Below are 19764 nucleotides of genomic sequence, written 5' to 3' on the forward strand. Positions count from 1 at the left end.
TGAACACAGAAACAGACAAACTAGACACACAACATAGAATGCCCACCCAGCTCACGTCCTGACCAACACTAAAACAAGCAAAACACATAAGCACTATGGTCAGGACGTGACAGCTACTATATTTATTTCTCAGCTGCTATTAAACACATGATCCACTATAAAACCGCAGTAGCCTATCCGGGGGAAAGTGGCCTCCATTCCCTATTCCAGTGCTTTTTTTCCACTGCCCCTGTTCCTGAGAATGAGCCATTCTAAGTCTAAACAAATTTTACATATTAGTAAAGACAAGATTAAATTGAGAATAGTGTTACAATGGGAATTTTAAGGTTTGTGCTTTTCTTGTAACTAATTGCTGTGTTCAAATCATGTGCTGTTCTATAAACCAATTTCTGTGTTCATGCAACTGGTTGACTGAACAAATCCTCTTATCAGTAGCTGCAAATTGGCAGTACACCCAGACCTTGTTTTGAGAACAAACTAAAGATATCTCAGTTTCAAGGTCTCAGTTTAGAGAGGAGAAGCCTCGTGAAGTGTTGGTCTGTCACATGTTATGAAACAGTATTGGTCGGTCACATGAATGAAACAAAACGGTAATGATTAATTAATTATGCTAAATCATGCAAATATAATTTGTCTGTGTATAGCCATTTATAAGACAACTGCCTGGTCTGCCAAGAGAGAGCTCCTGATTGACATGTGTATTATGGTGTATTGAGTTGGTTGGAACCTCTCCAGCGTGCTGACGAATAAACAATGATTCATTTAAGATAGACTTCGAGTGTCCCTGTGTAAGAATTTCCACGACAGGGTGATAATATGATCACTTGATGAGAGAACAGCCTGAGGCAAGGAAGAGAGCGCAAGCTTTTTTTGAAACGTTCTAAAATCAATATCCTATAGTCGCATCATGTAGCCCATACATGTTTTGATTTCTAAGACATTCTAAGGTTTGTATCATTCACAACTAAAGTAGACAAATAACACAAAATCGAGCATATAGGACATATTTCAAATTATAACTTTTACACTCAACATAGCCACATCATATGCACACTCGCCCCAAAATGGAAAAAATTCCTTTCTATTTTATCAAGCTAAGTTCAATTATATTGTTACTATAAAATCATATAGTATAAAATAATGGCACGGGACTTATAAGCATATCTTGTCTGCTAATTGAACTAGCCGACAGCCTATGGTATGGATGCATAGACAGAAAACATACAGGAGTAGACTGACTCATATTCTGTTCTTCTGAAATACATTTTCTTCATATAATAATGTTTCTTTAGACCTGCCTAAAATAAATAATGGATGTATTGTGATGGTGTATATTTGTATTAGACTTTTAAATGTAGATGTTCCTTAGGTGCACATCAGCGGCTTGTATGCATGGAGGCCTGGAGATGCTGAACGTGTTTGTTAATTAACAGTCAATTACCGTGAGACCAGCAGACATTTGCATGACAATAACTGCCGGACAAAATGTATTACTGACACAGCCCTAAATGCGCCCTCTATCTACTTCTATGGGTGTAAAGGACATAAGAATGCTCTTCAGACAGACAGCCTTGAATAACAGTGGACAGGACATCAACTTCGTAAATAATTTATTCTAGACAAAGAGGGACAATACATAAACGGTAAGCAACTACAGCACAACTAACTAACTTAATCAATTATAACAGGAACCACATGAGCATATTTAATCTGTTGGTACAGGCTGCATTGTATTGATCTTTTCACAGTAAATGTGGAATCAAGGATTAGAGAAAAGAAATGACATGCAAAGAGCCAATCTTTAATTTTTGCTTGGTCTGTTCCTTAACAGGTTATTGATTAAGTACCATTTCTCATTGATTGCAGTGGCCTACACCCTGCTGGCATCATAATCAGCCTAATGAACTTTGTGCCAAAAATAATGATAATTCTGTTCTTTCTGTTTCCTCCCCCTGTGTTTTGAGGGTATTTTAATACATCTCTTTTACCATTTAGAAACGAAAACACTTCATGTATCTAGTCCCCCCATTTGAAGTAATTTGACACTTATAGTATAGTCCAAAGTTACATCAAGCTTTTGACTGTACAAACTTGTTGGATGCATTTGCAGTTTGTTTTGGTTGTGTTTTGGATTATATTTTGCCCAATAGGAACTGAATTGTGAATCATTTATTGTGTCATTTGAGTCACTTTTAGTGTAAGAATAGAACATAAACAATGTAATTGTAAACCAACACTTTTTAGTCTCTGATTATGGTTAACATGTTCATTTTGTCCAATGTGAGTCATTCTGTTGTTGAAGTACATTAGACCAATAAAGCAGGCTGATCACTAGAAATAGACTTTGGACATTTGAAACGGACCTGAGAATGTCGATATATGCCGCCTTCGGCGCTCACACATTTTTTAACTCTTGCCGAGCACTCATGCAAACTCATGATGATCAGAGGCAAAGGGCGCTGATCAGAATAAAGCGTGCTGCTCTGACCACTGCGCTACGACAGTTCATAATGCTTTTGCAAGCCGTGAGAATACTTGATGATACTTGATGGAAACAGTGCATTGTTTTTAATTATTTTGTTAAGCTTATCCCAAACCATATCCCTAACCTAAACCACTCGGCATTAACACCTAACTTAACCCTTTGAGTTGTTTCTGTTTTAACCCTGTAACCATGTGGAATTAATGCTTCCATAATACGTTGAATATGTAAGTGAAACTATGAGATCTTGTTGCAATAAAACTACAGTACTCCAGCATGTGTCAAACCTTCGTACGCTGAAAAGTCTTGTTAGTGCATAGGTCAAATTAGCATTTCAATTTCCTGTCTTTTTCAGCTTCAGACAAAAGCTAATATTTCACAAAATGTATTTTGTTGTATTAATAATAACTTACCAAAACACATAAATATATTGAAACAAAATGGAAGCAAATTGAATTTTACAACAAAATAAGGTTTCTACCAGGGCACAAGAGGATTTGTGACAGCTGTGAAGAAATGTAGATGTGCAGGCTACAGTAGCAATGGCAGCTCTTAAAAAAGAAACCTAGATAACTAAATAGTTGATGTTACAATTGAATGTTTATTGGTCAGTGTTGTTGTTTACATGCACACACACACACACACACATACACTCAAAAACAGTGGCAGGAACATGGGGGGATATAAAGAATGTATCAAACAGCCTTGGCGTACTTAGACCACATGTGGGCAGAGACATCCTCAAAGCACAAAACAGACACACACACACAACATGTGAATACATGGATTCCACCACCATTGCACACACTCACACAGACTTGTTTTTCGTCAAGGTGCGAAGTTAGACGGCAGTGTGCTTTGGGATGGTTGAGTTTCTGTTCTGTTATTTTGGTATTATGGTGTAATATCAAAGTAGCAGTCGTATAACTTCATGTAAAGCCACAGAAAGCCAGTAGCTGCCTGGCACTTTATGGTAGGAAAATTATTTCCAATCAATCAAATTCATCATGGTATATTATTGAGGGGGTCAAATTGACCTGTCTCTAATATTGGGGGGGTGGGGTCATGACCCCTTATCCCACCTGTAAGTTATGCGCCTGCACACACAAACACACACACACACACCCTAGCCTGTGTAATATGTGTAATATGAACGTAAGGGCAGTTCCTGCTGTCAGTCTGATTACGAGGGTCTCTAATTCCCCTCAAATAGCCCTTAAAGAGCCATAGTGTTCCCCTGTACATGACACACACACAATATTGGGCATCTGTAGTTAGACATATCCTGGCTTTTTGTACAAGTTTTGTGGTGTCATGAACACATATTGTTAAAATGGGTTACCTATCTCCCTTCTGGACATAATGCATTCCTATGGGTTTCAAATAAAATAAAATAAAATTGTATTGGTCACATACACGTGTTTAGCAGATATTGCGGGTTTAGCGAAATGCTTGTGGTTCTAGCTCCGACATTGCAGTAATATCTAACAAGTAATATCTAACAATTTTACAACATATACCCAATACACACAAATCTAAGTAAAGGAATGTAATTAAGAATATATAAATATATGGACAAGCAATGTAAGAGCAGCATAAACTAAGAGAGTAGAATAGTATAGAATACAATATATACATATAAGATGAGTAATGCAAGATATGTAAACATTATTAAAGTGACTAGTGTTCCATTTATTAAAGTGGCCAGTGATTCCATGTCTATGTATATAGGCAGCAGCCTCTATGTGCTAGTGATGGCTATTTAACAGTCTGATGGCCTTGAGTTAAAAGCTGTTTTTCCGTCTCTCGGTCCCAGCTTTGATGCACCTGTACTGACCTCGCCTTCTGGATGATAGTGAGGTGAACAGGCAGTGGTTGTTGTCCTTGATTATCTTTTTGGCCTTCCTGTGACATCGGGTGCTGTAGGTGTCCTGGAGGGCAGGTAGTTTGCCCACGGTGATGCGTTGGGCAGACCGCACCATCCTCTGGAGAGCCCTATTGTTGCGGGCGGTGCAGTTGCCGTACCAAGCGATGATACAGCCCGATAGGATGCTATCAATTGTGCATCTGTAATAGTTTGTGAGGGTTTTAGGTGCCAAGACAAATTTCTTCAGCCTCCTGAGGTGTGTGTCCCGAGCCGTTAGACACTGTGTGTGTGGGTGGACCATTTCAGTTTGTCAGTGATGTGTATGCCGAGGAACTTGAAGCTTTCCATCTTCTCCACTGTGGTCCCGTCGATATAGATAGGGGGGTGCTCCCTATGCTGTTTCCTGAAGTCCACGATCATCATTTACTTAGAGTGATGTGTACAGGGTAGGTTTCCTGACACATTTCTTAAATGGCATTTTATAATATCATATTGTAATGGGAATTTATTAGATTCATTATTTTCTTGCATTTGAGTATATACTGTTATAACTAAGTACTGATCTTCCTACCTTTGTCCTGTTTAACTGCCAGTATCAAATGTCTGCCAGTGTTGAATGTTATGGTTAAAGTTTGCTGCCAGATTTCGCAGAGGACACACTGATAATGTATCTGTGACACTGAGTGGTTCTGTAGACGCTGATGTTGTGACTTCCTACAAGCCTTTCGGGCTGGTATTTACTGAAAACTCGGGTAGTGTGTAATTCATATTTTAGGGCCTTCTCAGAAAAGAGCCTATTCAACATTTTCTCTGCTTCTATGCAGGAGTTATCTCCCTGTTGCAACTGATAATTAAACTGAAAATATTTTTATTGAAGTTATCCCTGACTGCTCTCCTTTTTGTTCAGCTGGAAACTCCAGTTACATGTATTATATATCATTGTAATCAGTAGACTTCAGGGAACATAACTTTTTTACAGTGTAAAAGGTAACTTTGTATTTAATACATCACTTTCAAAGTAAGGAAATACCAATTTGTACAGCACTGTAAAATAGATTTTTATCATTGTTGCAATCATCAAGGTAAAAACAAAGACAATATGGATTCAGTTGTTCATTAAATGTGTTCCCCAAACCAATACAAACATTTTAAGCTATTTAGGGGTCGTGTAGACCCAACACAGGGGAAGCCATAACACAAAATGTAAAAGAATGCAAATGCATTTTCAGCACACTGACCAAGGCTTAGCTAAAATGGCACTCTATCAGGTTTTGTTCCGCGCCTATTTTCACGCTTCTATACCAAAACGAAAAATGTTCCAGCTTATCTACTGGACTAAGAGGAGTAGTTTTTTAAAAATGTTTTATTATTTTTAAATGACGTAAAATACATCATGGAGGACCTTGTGTCCTTGAGAAATTTTTTTTCCTTGTGAGGGGAGGGATCCCTGTACTGAATTTCTGGACTCTAGCTCAAACAGGGGGCATGATCTTTCAAAGTTTGCATCTTCAATCCCTTGTTATAGCGCCACCATGTGGCCAATTCACATGGCATTGCATGAAAGAGTATGGCCCATGAGCCTTTACCATCATGCCAAGTTGCACCCACCTAGGCCTTACGATCCCAAGGGAATTTGCATTTTAAAATAACCTTACAGAAAAAGATGCTAACAAACAATAATAATAATAATAATAATCCAGCAACTTCCGGCGCCGACCGAGATGGCCGCCTCGCTTCGCGTTCCTAGGAAAATATGCAGTATTAGTTTTTTTTATGTGTTATTCCTTACATTGGTACCCCAGGTAATCTTAGGTTTCATTACATACAGTCGGGAGGAACTACTGAATATAAGAGCAACGTCAACTCACCATCGTTACAACCAGGAATATGACTTTCCCGAAGCGGATCCAGTGTTTTGCCTTCCACCCAATACAATGGATCTGATCCCAGCCGGCGACCCTAAGCGACGCCGTAAAAGGGGCAAACGAAGCGGTCTCCTGGTCAGGCTTCGGAGACGGGCACATCGCGCTCCACTCCCTAGCATACTACTCGCCAATGTCCAGTCTCTTGACAATAAGGTTGATGAAATCCGAGCAAGGGTAACATTCCAGAGAGACATCAGAGATTGTAACGTTCTTTGCTTCACGGAAACATGGCTCACTCGAGAGACGCTAACGGAGTAGGTGCAGCCAGCTGGTTTCTTCACGCATCGCGCCGACAGAAACAAACATCTTTCTGGTAAGAAGAGGGGCGGGGGTGTATGCCTTATGAATAACGAGACGTGGTGTGATCATAACAACATACAGGAACTCAAGTCATTCTGTTCACCTGATCTAGAATTCCTCACAATCAAATGTCGACCGCATTATCTACCAAGGGAATTCTCTTCGATTATAATCACAGCCGTATATATTCCCCCCCAAGCAGACACATCAATGGCCCTGAACGAACTTTATCTGACTCTTTGTAAACTGGAAACCACACACCCTGAGGCTGCATTCATCGTAGCTGGGGATTTTAACAAGGCTAATCTGAAAACAAAACTCCCTAAATTCTATCAGCATATCGATTGTGCTACCAGGGCTGGTAAAACCTTGGATCATTGTTATACTAACTTCCGCGACGCATATAAGGCCCTCCTTTCGGAAAAGCTGACCACGACTCCATTTTGTTGCTTCCAGCCTACAAACAGAAACTAAAACAGCAAGCTCCCTCGCTCAGGTCTGTTCAACGCTGGTCCGACCAATCTGATTCCACGCTTCAAGACTGCTTCGATCACGTGGATTGGGATATGTTCCGCATTGCGTCCAACAACAACATTGACGAATACGCTGATTCGGTGAGCGAGTTCATTAGAAAGTGCATTGACGATGTCGTACCCACAGCAACGATTAAAACATTCCCAAACCAGAAACCGTGGATTGATGGCAGCATTCGCGTGAAACTGAAAGCGCGAACCACTGCTTTTAACCAGGGCAAGGTGACCGGAAACATGACCGAATACAAACAGTGTAGCTATTCTCTCCGCAAGGCAATCAAACAAGCTAAGTCCCAGTATAGAGACAAAGTAGAGTCGCAATTCAACAGCTCAGACACAAGAGGTATGTGGCAGGGTCTACAGTCAATCACGGATTACAAAAGGAAAACCAGCCCCGTCGCAGACCAGGATGTCTTGCTCCCAGACAGGCTAAATAACTTTTTTGCTCGCTTTGAGGACAATACAGTGCCACTGACACGGCCCGCTACCAAAACCTGCGGGCTCTCCTTCACTGCAGCCGAGGTGAGTAAAACATTTAAACGTGTAAACCCTCGCAAGGCTGCAGGCCCAGACGGCATTCCCAGCCGCGTCCTCAGAGCATGCGCAGACCAGCTGGCTGGTGTGTTTAAGGACATATTCAATCAATCCTTATCCCAGTCTGCTGTTCCCACATGCTTCAAGAGGGCCACCATTGTTCCTGTTCCCAAGAAAGCTAAGGTAACTGAGCTAAACGACTACCGCCCCGTAGCACTCACTTCCGTCATCATGAAGTGCTTTGAGAGACTAGTCAAGGACCATATCACCTCCACCCTACCTGACACCCTAGACCCACTCCAATTTGCTTACCGACCCAATAGGTCCACAGACGACGCAATCGCAACCACACTGCACACTGCCCTAACCCATCTGGACAAGAGGAATACCTATGTGAGAATGCTGTTCATTGACTACAGCTCAGCATTTAACACCATAGTACCCTCCAAACTCGTCATCAAGCTCGAGACCCTGGGTCTCAACCCCGCCCTGTGCAACTGGGTCCTGGACTTCCTGAAGGGCCGCCCCCAGGTGGTGAGGGTAGGTAACAACATCTCCACCCCGCTGATCCTCAACACTGGGGCCCCACAAGGGTGCGTTCTGAGCCCTCTCCTATACTCCCTGTTCACCCACGACTGCGTGGCCATGCACGCCTCCAACTCAATCATCAAGTTTGCGGACGACACTACAGTGGTAGGCTTGATTACCAACAACGACGAGACGGCCTACAGGGAGGAGGTGAGGGCCCTCGGAGTGTGGTGTCAGGAAAATAACCTCACACTCAACGTCAGCAAAACAAAGGAGATGATTGTGGACTTCAGGAAACAGCAGAGGGAGCACCCCCCCTATCCACATCGACGGGACAGTAGTGGAGAAGGTGGAAAGTTTTAAGTTCCTCGGTGTACACATCACGGACAAACTGAATTGGTCCACCCACACAGACAGCGTTGTGAAGAAGGCGCAGCAGCGCCTCTTCAACCTCAGGAGGCTGAAGAAATTCGGCTTGTCACCAAAAGCACTCACAAACTATATAGCATTTACCAACATATTATAGTATTTTGGAGTTAGTGCTATCCGGATTCCTTGGGATGTAACTACCTTAAAGCCTAACACCTGGGTAAAAAAAAACAGGTTGGCCCAGTGCAGTAAAAACGTGATTTTTTCTGTGTTTTATATATATTCCCACACTATGACGATGTAACAATACTGTGAAATTGTGAAAATAATGATAATGCCCATTATAGTGTAAGAGCTGTTAGAAAAGACTGCATGAAAATTCAGCCTGTTTTGGTGGGATGGAGTTTTGGCCTACCTGGTGATTTCAACTCTGTCACGTCAAACATTCCACATGGAACGACAGTAGGCCTACACTAGCTTTTTTTCTACTGGCATTTACTTAGATCCATAATAATGACGATGATGCATTATTTCGCCTGGCCAGAAAACTTTTACAAAAAAGCCAGGATATGTCTAACTAAAGATCCAATATTGTGTGTGTGTGTTTAATGTACAGGGGGAAACTATGGCTCTTATTCGAGACCCTCTTAAAACCTGGGCTAAATCAGGGTCATGTAGAGGGTTTCTTGGTCATCTTATACAAACCTACTTTGAAACAAAATTATACACCTCACACAGGGTTGTGGACTTAAAAGAAATAAGACACCTGCACCATGTCAGATATACTGTAGAGTTGAAATGTATTCCGTTTTGAGTTTGCATCCCAATATTACACTTTATTTACATCACAGAAGACGGAAATATAACAAAACCGTTTGACGTAGAAACACCGGATTTGAAATTAAGAATATTAATAACGTTCTACTCATGAGGCCACTAGAGGGCGCTTTTGTCATTCAACTACAGGAAAGAAACTGCCCTCACATTCACATGTACCTAATCCTAAACTGACATGGGATTGTTTTAAAATGGTCATACCATGGATCATTTTTGCTACTTGATTTATAACTTCAGGACCCCTGTAGGTATCACCATTTTATATGTATTTTTATTAAACATTGCATTTGGCATTACCGCTATTAGCCCATAGAAACACATTTATACACTGCAGAAAAAATAATCATACAATTCATGAAAATTAAAATTGTTTTGAGGTGTCTGTGCTATATCTGAGAGATATAAGAAAGATCAGGAAATTATTCTATATATTTTTTATTATATGTAAGCCCCTTTTTTTGGTACTAAACTACTTCCATATATACAGTGCATTCAGAAAGAATTCAGACCCTTTTGACTTTTTCCACATTTGTTACATTACAGCCTAATTCTAAAATTGATTAGAAAAAATAGGGTCGAGCTCGGAGTGGACATGAAGCTAGGGTTAGGGCCTTATCCTAGACATAACCCTAACCTTGACTGTGATTGAGCTAGCTAACCATCGTTCTTGCACACAACCAATCGTGACCTTATATGGATGCCTTGTGTTGAGTTACGTGTTAGAGAATGAGAGATTTAGTTATTTTCAGTGTAATTTGCAATCTGGTGACAACAAATCATTGATGCAAATAAGGCACGGCTCCCTCCCAGTGATTCAAACGAGACCGAATGATTCCAACAAGACCAGATGCAACTTTTCCATGGGAGAAGACAGCGTTTGCACCCATAAGTTGACGGGAAAAATACTACAGACCTCTATAGAAGCGAGCCTCTTGATGTGCGCTCCGGGAGAGAGAAAAAAGGCTTCTGATTGTATAACATTTCAAAATCCAATTGCAGGAAATACATACCTTTTGGAAGCAACTGTTGTTCTCAGCTTTCTGTGGGTATTCTTTTTATTTGTCATCTCTTAATATTGAGATCAACAGCAACTATTTTACAACTGAGATATTTTATATGGCTTTCAGATACGAAGAGTGCGAAATGCACAATTGTGCATCGGCCATTGCGAATGCATAGGGTAGCAGGCTACAACTGCAAAGTTTTTTTATGACATTACACTGTTAGAATAATACATGACTACTAGCAGTGGGTGTTATATTTAGTGTTAGCGATCTAGCTAATGTGTTTTGAGTTTTTACTTCCTCATGTGGTGAATAAGCCCCCAAATAAATGACACTATGATATTAGTACACATGGAAGTTAGTGATTTATGTTCACTATATGTTAATGAGGCAATACAAATGTGATGTGACTAAAATATGTGTCACGTCTTCACCGACTCCGGCGCTCGACGTCGCCGGTTCACTAATCACTGGCTCTGAACACCATCATTACGCACACCTGGCACTATCGTTACGTGCACCTGCGCCTCATTATGAGACTCACCTGGACTCCATCACCTCACTGATTACCTCCCCTATATCTGTCACTCCCTTTGATTCATTCCCCAGGCAGTATTAGTTGTTTTTCATATCCAGATGCTATGCTTGTTTTGTATCGGTCCATGTTTATTGTGTTATTAAACTCACCCCCTGCACTTGCTCCTCGACTCCCAGCGTCTCCGTTACAATATGACAAAAAATAAATGGCATTTAGTTTACTAAAATGGGCCACTGTTTTAGTAACCGCAAAACATCAGTCTCAACGTCAACAGTGAAGAGGCGACTCCGGGATGCTGGTGTCACGTTCGTCGTAGTGAGGAGACCAAGGCGCAGCGTGATAGGAATACATTCTTCTTTTAATGAAGAAAAACACTAAACAAAGTAACAAAAACGAACGTGAAGCTATTAAACAGAGTGCTGACACAGGCAACTATACATAGACAATAACCCACAAATGGAAAATGGCAACCTAAATAGGATCCCCAATCAGAGACAACGATAAACAGCTGTCTCTGATTGGGAACCAATTCAGGCCACCATATACCTACAAAAGACCTAGACTAACAAACACCCCATGACATACAAAAACCCTAGACAGGACAAACAAGCATACCCACCCTCGTCACACCCTGACCAAAATAATACATAAAACATAGAAAACTAAGGTCAGGGCGTGACAGTTGGCCTTCTAGGCAGAGTTCCTCTGTCCAGTGTTTGTGTTCTTTTGCCCATCTTAATCTTTTATTTTTATTGGCCAGTCTGAGATATGGCTTTTTTTTGCAACTCTGCCTAGAAGGCCAGCATCCCGGAGTCGCCTCTTCACTGTTGACGTTGAGACTGGTGTTTTGCGGGTACTATTTCATGAAGCTGCCAGTTGAGGAGACACAACTAGACACTCTAATGTACTTGTCCTCTTGCTCAGTTGTGCACCGGGGCCTCCCACTCCTCTTTCTATTCTGATTAGAGCCAGTTTGCGCTGCTCTGTGAAGGGAGTAGTACACATTTTTCAGAACAAGAATAGACTGACGAGTTTCAGAAGAAAGGTCTTTGTTTCTGTCCTATATCTGAGAGGTATAAGAAAGAAAATGTAAAAAAAATTAACTTATTTTTACAATTTAACTTGGTCAAAGAAAATGGCTCAACAGAATTAAATACAATTGTGATCTGTCCCTTACCAGCTTCTTTGTGTCAACATCAGGCTGACTGACAGAGGATGGCCACCATGTGGAGGAGCCTGTCCAAATATATATGTATCTTCATCCTGCTGGCCCTGTCAGGCCTCTTCTTCCTGTTCAGCAACATAAACATTCTGGAGGTAGGGTAAAGCCAACTGGCCTAATATGAACCAATCTCACATTGTTTCTATCACCCTCTCCCCCTCATCAGGGGAGCTACACTGGGGCGTCACTAGCTGCTCTTATCAACGTGGGTGTATTTACATACACTAGTGTTGCTTTTAATTATATTGGGTGGCACAAAAACAGTCCACAGGAAGCCTTAAGTTAAATACAATTCCATTTCAACTTACTGTGCTGGGTGGCAGGAATGTTGGTCATTATGAAGGTTGGAATCTGAGACAAAATATCTGAAGGATCGTATTATGAAACATACTTTCCAAATGTGGGTCTGTTGTAGACCCACTTCCTCTCTGTCCACATATGGCACATGTGAAGGACTTTTATTTTGACATGAGGTAAGTAGAGGAAGTCGGTTGACAACAGACCCACATTTGGAAAATCTATTTAATAATACGATCCTTTAGATATTTTTTCTCAAAGTCAGCCTTCATAATGACCAACAGTCCTGCCCATCGGCACAGTAAGTTGAAATTGAAATGTATTTAACTTCTGGCTTCCGTGGACTGTTTTTGTACAAACCAATACAATTGAAAGCAAAGCTAGTGTATGTAAATACACCCACGTTGCTAAGAGCAGCTAGGGCGTCACAAAAACAGTAGGTTTTTAGATGCTACACTTGATGCATAGATTTTGCCAGCATCAGCAGAATGCAACCCACTTCATCAAGTTTTCTTGGGTGTGAGTCATGCATCAAATTCTTGAAAATAGTACCAGAGAGTCATTTTACACTGAACAGCGCAAGCCTCTCACAGAGCTGTGCTGCTTATGTCCAGGTTTCATTGAAATTAATGGAAGCGTCACACGCTCTGCAAAAGTTAGTGTCCAGTGTAGCATGCCTGTTAGTGACCTCTCCTCTTTACTCAGCAGAAGCTCAACTGCCAAGCAGTGTCAATGTTCTACCAGCACCAAAGCAACATCCTCCTCCCAGAGGGCCCTTCTCCTCTGGACCGCAACCAGAGCCACTGTAGCCAGGAGCCCTCACCGGAGGAGGCTCTGGAGGAGCGTGACCTCCTGGAGTCCATCGCCTGGCCACAGCCTCAGACCCATTCTGTGAATGTGTCCCTGAACCAGACCAGTGACCCTGCACACAGCCTTTTTGTGATCCTGCCAGCAGGGGGCAGGAGAGAATGGCACGTGGGGGACCAGTTGGAGGTTCTGGTCCATATACATGACTTCCAGGGGCGTCCCAAGAGCTATGGTGGAGACTTCTTGCTGGCCCGGCTGCATTCCTCCACATTGGGGGCAGGCGTTGCAGGACAGGTGCTGGACCACAGGAATGGGACCTACTCTGCCATTTTCCCATTACTATGGCAGGGGTCTGCACAGGTGGAGGTGACACTGGTCCATCCTAGTGAGGCAGTTCATGTTCTACGACGGATACGAGAGGAACGGCCCGACCGGATTCCATTTCAGAGTCTGTTCCGCTCTGGAAAACTGTCCCAGACAACTGTATGTAACCTGTGTCTGCCGACAAACCAGAGGCCGCTGTGCAATTACACAGACCCCCACACAGGGGAGCCCTGGTACTGCTACAAGCCCAAGCTGCTGAGCTGTGACACACGGATCAACCATGCCAGGGGACCCTATGTGAACCATCTGCTAGTGAACAAGGAGGCATTGCTCTTTCAGAAGTTAGTGAGTTTTACAGTATGCAAGTGAATGAGTTTGAAAGTGTGTGAAATGTATTCACAGACTTTGTTTCCAATGTATCAGATTGCAAGCTGCATTGAGTTTATTTAACATTCAAATATGATTCTTTCTCCACTTTTTCTCAGTGGTGTGAACATCAAAGTTTCCATTCATCCTTCAGGGTCTGACAGTGTCATTGTGCTGCCTGAGAAAAAAGGTAGGCGAGCAAGGAGATACCACAGTACAACTGTGTGTTTATCTTTTTAACACTAGCTAGCCAGCCTACTAACTGATCTGCTTTGCTTTGTGGCTGTTTACTTCAACCCTGGAGAGTTTCTGGGTGTGCAGGACAGTATTCAAGCCAACTACTGCATCTACAGTAATGTAAGGTGGGAAACTCCTAGCACTTCTATTGCCTGTAAAGTGATGATGATAGCTGGTGGAAGATGTTTGCTTTTCTCTTTCAAACAAAGCAGACGTGGAGAGAAGCAGCATGAAGACAGAGTCTACCGGGATCACTCCTTCCGGGTATTACTTCCAAGGGTCATGGCGAGCGCTGGGTGGTGGTGTGATGCGCCAGTTTAACGTCTCATCTGCCACTCAGTGTCTGAAGGGCAAGGTAGTGTACATGTACGGAGACTCTACTGTCAGACAGTGGTTTGAGTACCTCAACACCTTAGTACCAGGTGAGTCCTGCGGCATCTTTCACTCTCTACTGTGCTTTCTAACGCTCTCTTCTGTCTGTCCAACTCCCAACTCTCCCTTCCTCTTTGTGACAGACCTGAAGGAGTTCAACCTCTACAGTCCTAAGAATGTGGGGCCCTTCATGGCAGTGGACAGCACCCACAACATCCTGCTGAAATACCGTTGTCACGGTCCTCCAATCCGCTTCAACACTGTCATCGCCAGTGAGATGCGCTATGTAGCTAATGAGCTGGATGGCCTAACTGGTGGGTCAAATACTGTGGTGTTCATCAGCATATGGTCCCATTTCAGCACCTTCCCTGTGCAGGTCTACATTCGCCGACTACGCCACATTCGGCGGGCGGTGGTGCGGCTTCTGGACCGGGCTTCGGGGACCCTGGTGGTGTTGCGCTCGGCCAACCTCCAGGCCCTGGACCCGAAAGTGAGCCTGTACAATAGTGACTGGTTCTCAGTGCAGCTGGACGGGGTGCTCAGGGCTATGTTCAAGGGTCTGGATGTTTTGCTGATAGACGCCTGGGAGATGACCCTTGCCCACCACCTCCCCCATGCCCTCCACCCACCTCCTATCATCATCAAGAACATGATAGACAATATCCTCTCTCATGTCTGCCCAGAGTAGAGCTAGCAGATTAAGAATGATTTATGTCAGAATTCTATCATTCAACACCTACAGTGTGCAATATTCAAAAAAATCCTAGAAATACCAAATTCTGCATACCATACATGTGCATTATGTGTTTTTACTGTTGTCACATCACAATGAATGATGATTGTTACTCTCAAAATGTGGGAATGTAAAAAAATGCCTGCACATTTTGTCTGTGAACGTTTGTGTCCAGATTTCTCTATTGAGGCTTACACTGAGTGTACAAAACATTAAAGACAACCGCTCCTCCAATGACATAGACTGACCAAGTGAATCCAGGTTAAAGCTATGATCCCTTATTGATGTCACTTGTTAAATCGACTTCAATCAGTGTGGATAATGGGGAGGAGACAGGTTAAATAACGATGTTTAAGCCATGAGACAATTGAGACATGGATTGTGTATGTCTATCATTCAGAGGATGAATGGTAAGTACACAAGATTTAAGTGCCTTTGAATGGAGTATGGCTGTAGGTGCCAGGTGCACACCGTTGGTATAAAGAACTGCAATGCTGCTGGGTTTTTGCACGCTCAACAGTTTCCCTTGTGTATCAAGAATGGTTCACCACCCAAAGGCCATCCAGCTAACTTGACACAACTGTGGGAATCATTGGAGTCAACACGGGCCAGCATCCCTGTGGAATGCTTTCGACACCTTGTAGAGGTCATGCCCCGACGAATTGAGGCTGTTCTGAGGGCAAAAGGGGAGGGTGCAACTCAATATTAAGAAGTTGTCCTTAATGTGTTGTACACTCAGTGTATATCGAACGGAAGTGATCTGCTTATTTTAAATGTTTTATAAAAGTACAGACTGAGCTTCAAAATAGTATATCATACACTGTAGTTGGAGGAAACATGGGAAAGTTATTTTGCTTTAAAAGGTGATAAACTTGTTCTCCCACTTTGGAGACAAGTGTGAGAAAATTCCCTTTGAAAGATTTTTATGAGATTTTCACACCTCCTAGAGAGCTCTTCTTTGTTTACACCAATTCAGCATAGTTCACACCCTCTTAAGCCTTAGCCCAACCCACAAATTGGAAACGGATGTGAGTCAGCATGGCATTGTCCTCCAGAAAGTAGTCTCACTACTTCATCCCTAAGAGTCTGTTGATGCACCCGTGTGTCAATCCAAGTAACATAATAAAAACATCTGCGTCTCAATCCACTGCATCCGCCTATTTTGGCTTTCTGCATCTGCGATCGAAGCTGCCTTAGTTACAGTGTTATTTGGAGTTACAGTGGTGTTTGTCAGACCATGAGACATCCCGAAAATTGGTCTTCTCGCGAAACATCTGTAGCGTCCAAACGGTTTGGCTTACAAACTATTATGACCACTCTATGGAAAGGGAGACTCTCACAAACACGATGGTGTTGTCTGTTTTGCTACGACTAGCACACGTGTCACAGGACCCATACGAATGAGTGGAAGTATGGAGGTAGTTTTGTGCCCCCCAAAAATAAGGGGTGTCAACAAAAACAAAACAATCCTGAGCTTTCTAATACATTGCATTTGGAAAATGTTCAGACCCCTTGACTTTTATGTTAAGTCCTTTTTCTAAAATTGATTAAATTGTTTTGTTTTTTCTCATCAATCTACACACAATCCCCCATAATGAGAAAGCAAAAACAGTTGTTTTTTTTATGTTTGCAAAATGGAAATATCACATTTGCAAAAGTATTCAGACCCTTTACTATGTACTTTGTTGAAGCACCTTTGGCAGCGCTGACAGCCTCTAGACTTCTATGGTATGAACCTACAAGCTTGGCACACCTGTATTTGGGGAATTTCTCCCATTCTTCTCTGCAGATCCTCTTAAGCTCTGTCAGGTTGGATGGGGAGCGTCGTTGCACAGCTATTTTCAGGTCTCTCCAAAGATGTTAGATCGGGTTCAAGTCCGAGCTCTGGCTAGGCCAATCAAGGACATTCAGAGACTTATCCCGAAGACACTCCTGCGTTGCCTTGGCTGTGTGCTTAGGGTCTTTGTCCTGTTGGAAGGTGAACCTTCACCCCAGTCTGAGGTTCTGAGCACTCTGGAGCAGGTTTTCATCAAGGATCTCTCTGTACTTTTCTCCGTTCATCTTTTCCTCGATTCTGACTAGTCTCCCAGTCCCTATCGCTGAAAAACATCCCCACAGCATGATGCTGCCACCGCCATTCTTCACTTTAGTGATGGTGCCAGGTTTCCTCCAGACATGACGCTTGGCATTCAGACCAAAGAGTTCAATCTTGGTTTCATCAGACCAGAGAATCTTGTTTCTCATGGTCTGAGAGTCCTTTAGGTGCCTTTTGGCAAACTCCAAGTGGGCTTTCATGTGCCTTTTACTGAGGAGTGGCTTCTGTCTGGCCCCTCTACCATAAAGGCCTGATTGGTGCAGTGCTGCAGAGATGGTTGTCCTTCTGGAAGGTTCTCCCATCTCCACAGAGGAACTCTGGAGCTCTGTCAGAATGACCATCGAGTTCTTGGTCACCTCCCCGACCAAGGCCCTTCTTCCCAGATTGCTCAGTTTGGCCGGGCAGCCAGCTCTAGGAAGAGTCTTGGTGGTTCCAAACTTCTTCCATTTAAGATTGATGGAGGCCACTGTGTTCTTGGTGACCTTCAATGCTGCAGATATTTTTTGCTACCCTTCCCCAGATCTGTACCTCAACACATTCCTATCTCAGAGCTATACGGACAATTCCTTTAAGCTCATTGCTTGGTTTTTGCTCTGACATGCACTGTCAACTGTAGGGGACTTACAGTTGAAGTCGGAAGTTTACATACACCTTAGCCAAATACATTTAAACTCAGTTTTTCACCATTCCTAACATTTAATCCTAGTAAAAATTCCCTGTCTTAGGTCAGATAGGATCACCACTTTATTTCAAGAATGTGAAACATCAGAATAATAGCAGAGAGAAAGATTTATTTCAGCATTTATTTATTTCATCACATTTCCAGTGGGTCAGAAGTTTACATACACTCAACTAGTATTTGGTACCATTGCCTTTTAAATTGTTTAACTTGGGTCAAACGTTTCGGGTAGCCTTCCACAAGCTTCCCACGATAAGTTGGGTGAATTTTGGCCCATTCCTCCTGACAGAGCTGGTGTAACTGAGTCAGGTTTGTAGGCCTCCTTGCTCGCACACGCTTTTTCAGTTCTGCCCACAAATGTTCTATAGGATTGAGGTCAGGGCTTTGTGATGGCCACTCCAATACCTTGGCTTTGTTGTCCTTAAGCCATTTTGCCACAACTTTGGAAGTATGCTTGGGGTCATTGTCCATTTAGAAGACCCATTTGCGACCAAGCTTTAACTTCCTGACTGATGTCTTTAGATGTTGCTTCAATACAGTATATCCACATAATTTTCCTTCCTCATGATGCCATCTATTTTGTGAAGTGCACGAGTCCCTCCTGCAGCAAAGCACCCCCACAACATGATGCTGCCACCACCGTGCTTCACGGTTGGGATGGTGTTCTTCGGCTTGCAAGCCTCCCGCTTTTTCCTCCAAACATAACGATGGTCATTATGGCCAAACAATTCAATTTTTGTTTCATCAGACCAGAGGACATTTCTCCAAAAAGTACGATCTTTGTTCCCATGTGCAGTTGCAAACCGTAGTCTGGCTGTTTAATGGCGGTTTTGGAGCAGTGGCTTCTTCCTTGCTGAGCGGCCTTTCAGGTTATGTCGATATAGGACTCGTTTTACTGTGGATATAGATACTTTTGTACCTGTTTCCTCCAGCATCTTCACAAGGTCCTTTGCTGTTGTTCTAGGATTGATTTGCACTTTTCGCACCAAAGTACGTTCATATCTAGGAGACAGAACATGTCTCCTTCCTGAGCGGTATGACGGCTGCGTGGTCCCATGGTGTTTATACTTGCGTACTATTGTTTGTACAGATGAACGTGGTACTTTCAGGCGTTTGGAAATTTCTCCCAAGGATGAACCAGACTTTGGAGGTCTACTATTTTTTTTCCTGAGGTCTTAACTTATTTCTTTAGATTTTCCCATGATGTCAAGCAAAGACGCACTGAGTTTGAAGGTAGACCTTGAAATACATCCACAGGTACACCTCCAATTCACTCAAATGACATCATTTTCTGGAAGTTTCCAAGCTGTTTAAAGGCACAGTCAACTTAGTGTATGTAAACTTCTGGCCCACGGGAATTGTGATACAGTTAATTATAAGTGAAATAATCTGTCTGTAAACAATTGTTGGAAAAATTACGTGTCATTCACAAAGTAGATGTCCTAACCGACTTGCAAAAACTATAGTTTGTTAACAAGAAATGTGTGGAGTGGTTGAAAAACGAGTTTTAATGACTCCAACATAAGTGTATGTAAACTTCAGACTTCAACTGTATATAGACAGGTGTGTGCCTTAACAAATCAAGTCCAATCAATTGAATTTACTTATAGAAACATCTCAAGGATGATCAATGGAAACAGGATGCACCTGTCCTTAGCTCAATTTCGAGTCTCATAGCAAAGGTTCTGAATACTTATATAAATATTTTTTTATAT

General features: G+C 42.5%; 1 protein-coding gene across 4 annotated transcripts; it reads left to right on the forward strand.

The window, feature by feature from the left end:
• The first annotated feature begins 1512 nt into the window (after positions 1-1512).
• On the forward strand, positions 1513-15509 carry LOC120048674 (NXPE family member 3-like). Of its 4 annotated transcripts, none has more exons than XM_038994806.1 (6): positions 1513-1643; positions 12118-12234; positions 13142-13908; positions 14053-14123; positions 14380-14592; positions 14686-15509. In XM_038994806.1, the coding sequence occupies exons 2-6, from the start codon at positions 12133-12135 to the stop codon at positions 15228-15230; spliced, it is 1698 nt and encodes a 565-aa protein (XP_038850734.1). In that variant the 5' UTR covers positions 1513-1643; positions 12118-12132; the 3' UTR covers positions 15231-15509. The 4 variants fall into 4 exon arrangements, with proteins under 4 accessions (XP_038850734.1, XP_038850733.1, XP_038850735.1 ...); XM_038994805.1 differs by having other exon boundaries at positions 1516-1643; positions 12098-12234; XM_038994807.1 differs by having other exon boundaries at positions 1516-1643; positions 12098-12234; positions 14383-14592.
• Positions 15510-19764: the final 4255 nt, after the last annotated feature.

This window comes from Salvelinus namaycush, chromosome 5, assembly GCF_016432855.1.
Source record: "Salvelinus namaycush isolate Seneca chromosome 5, SaNama_1.0, whole genome shotgun sequence".
Lineage (NCBI taxonomy): Eukaryota > Metazoa > Chordata > Actinopteri > Salmoniformes > Salmonidae > Salvelinus > Salvelinus namaycush.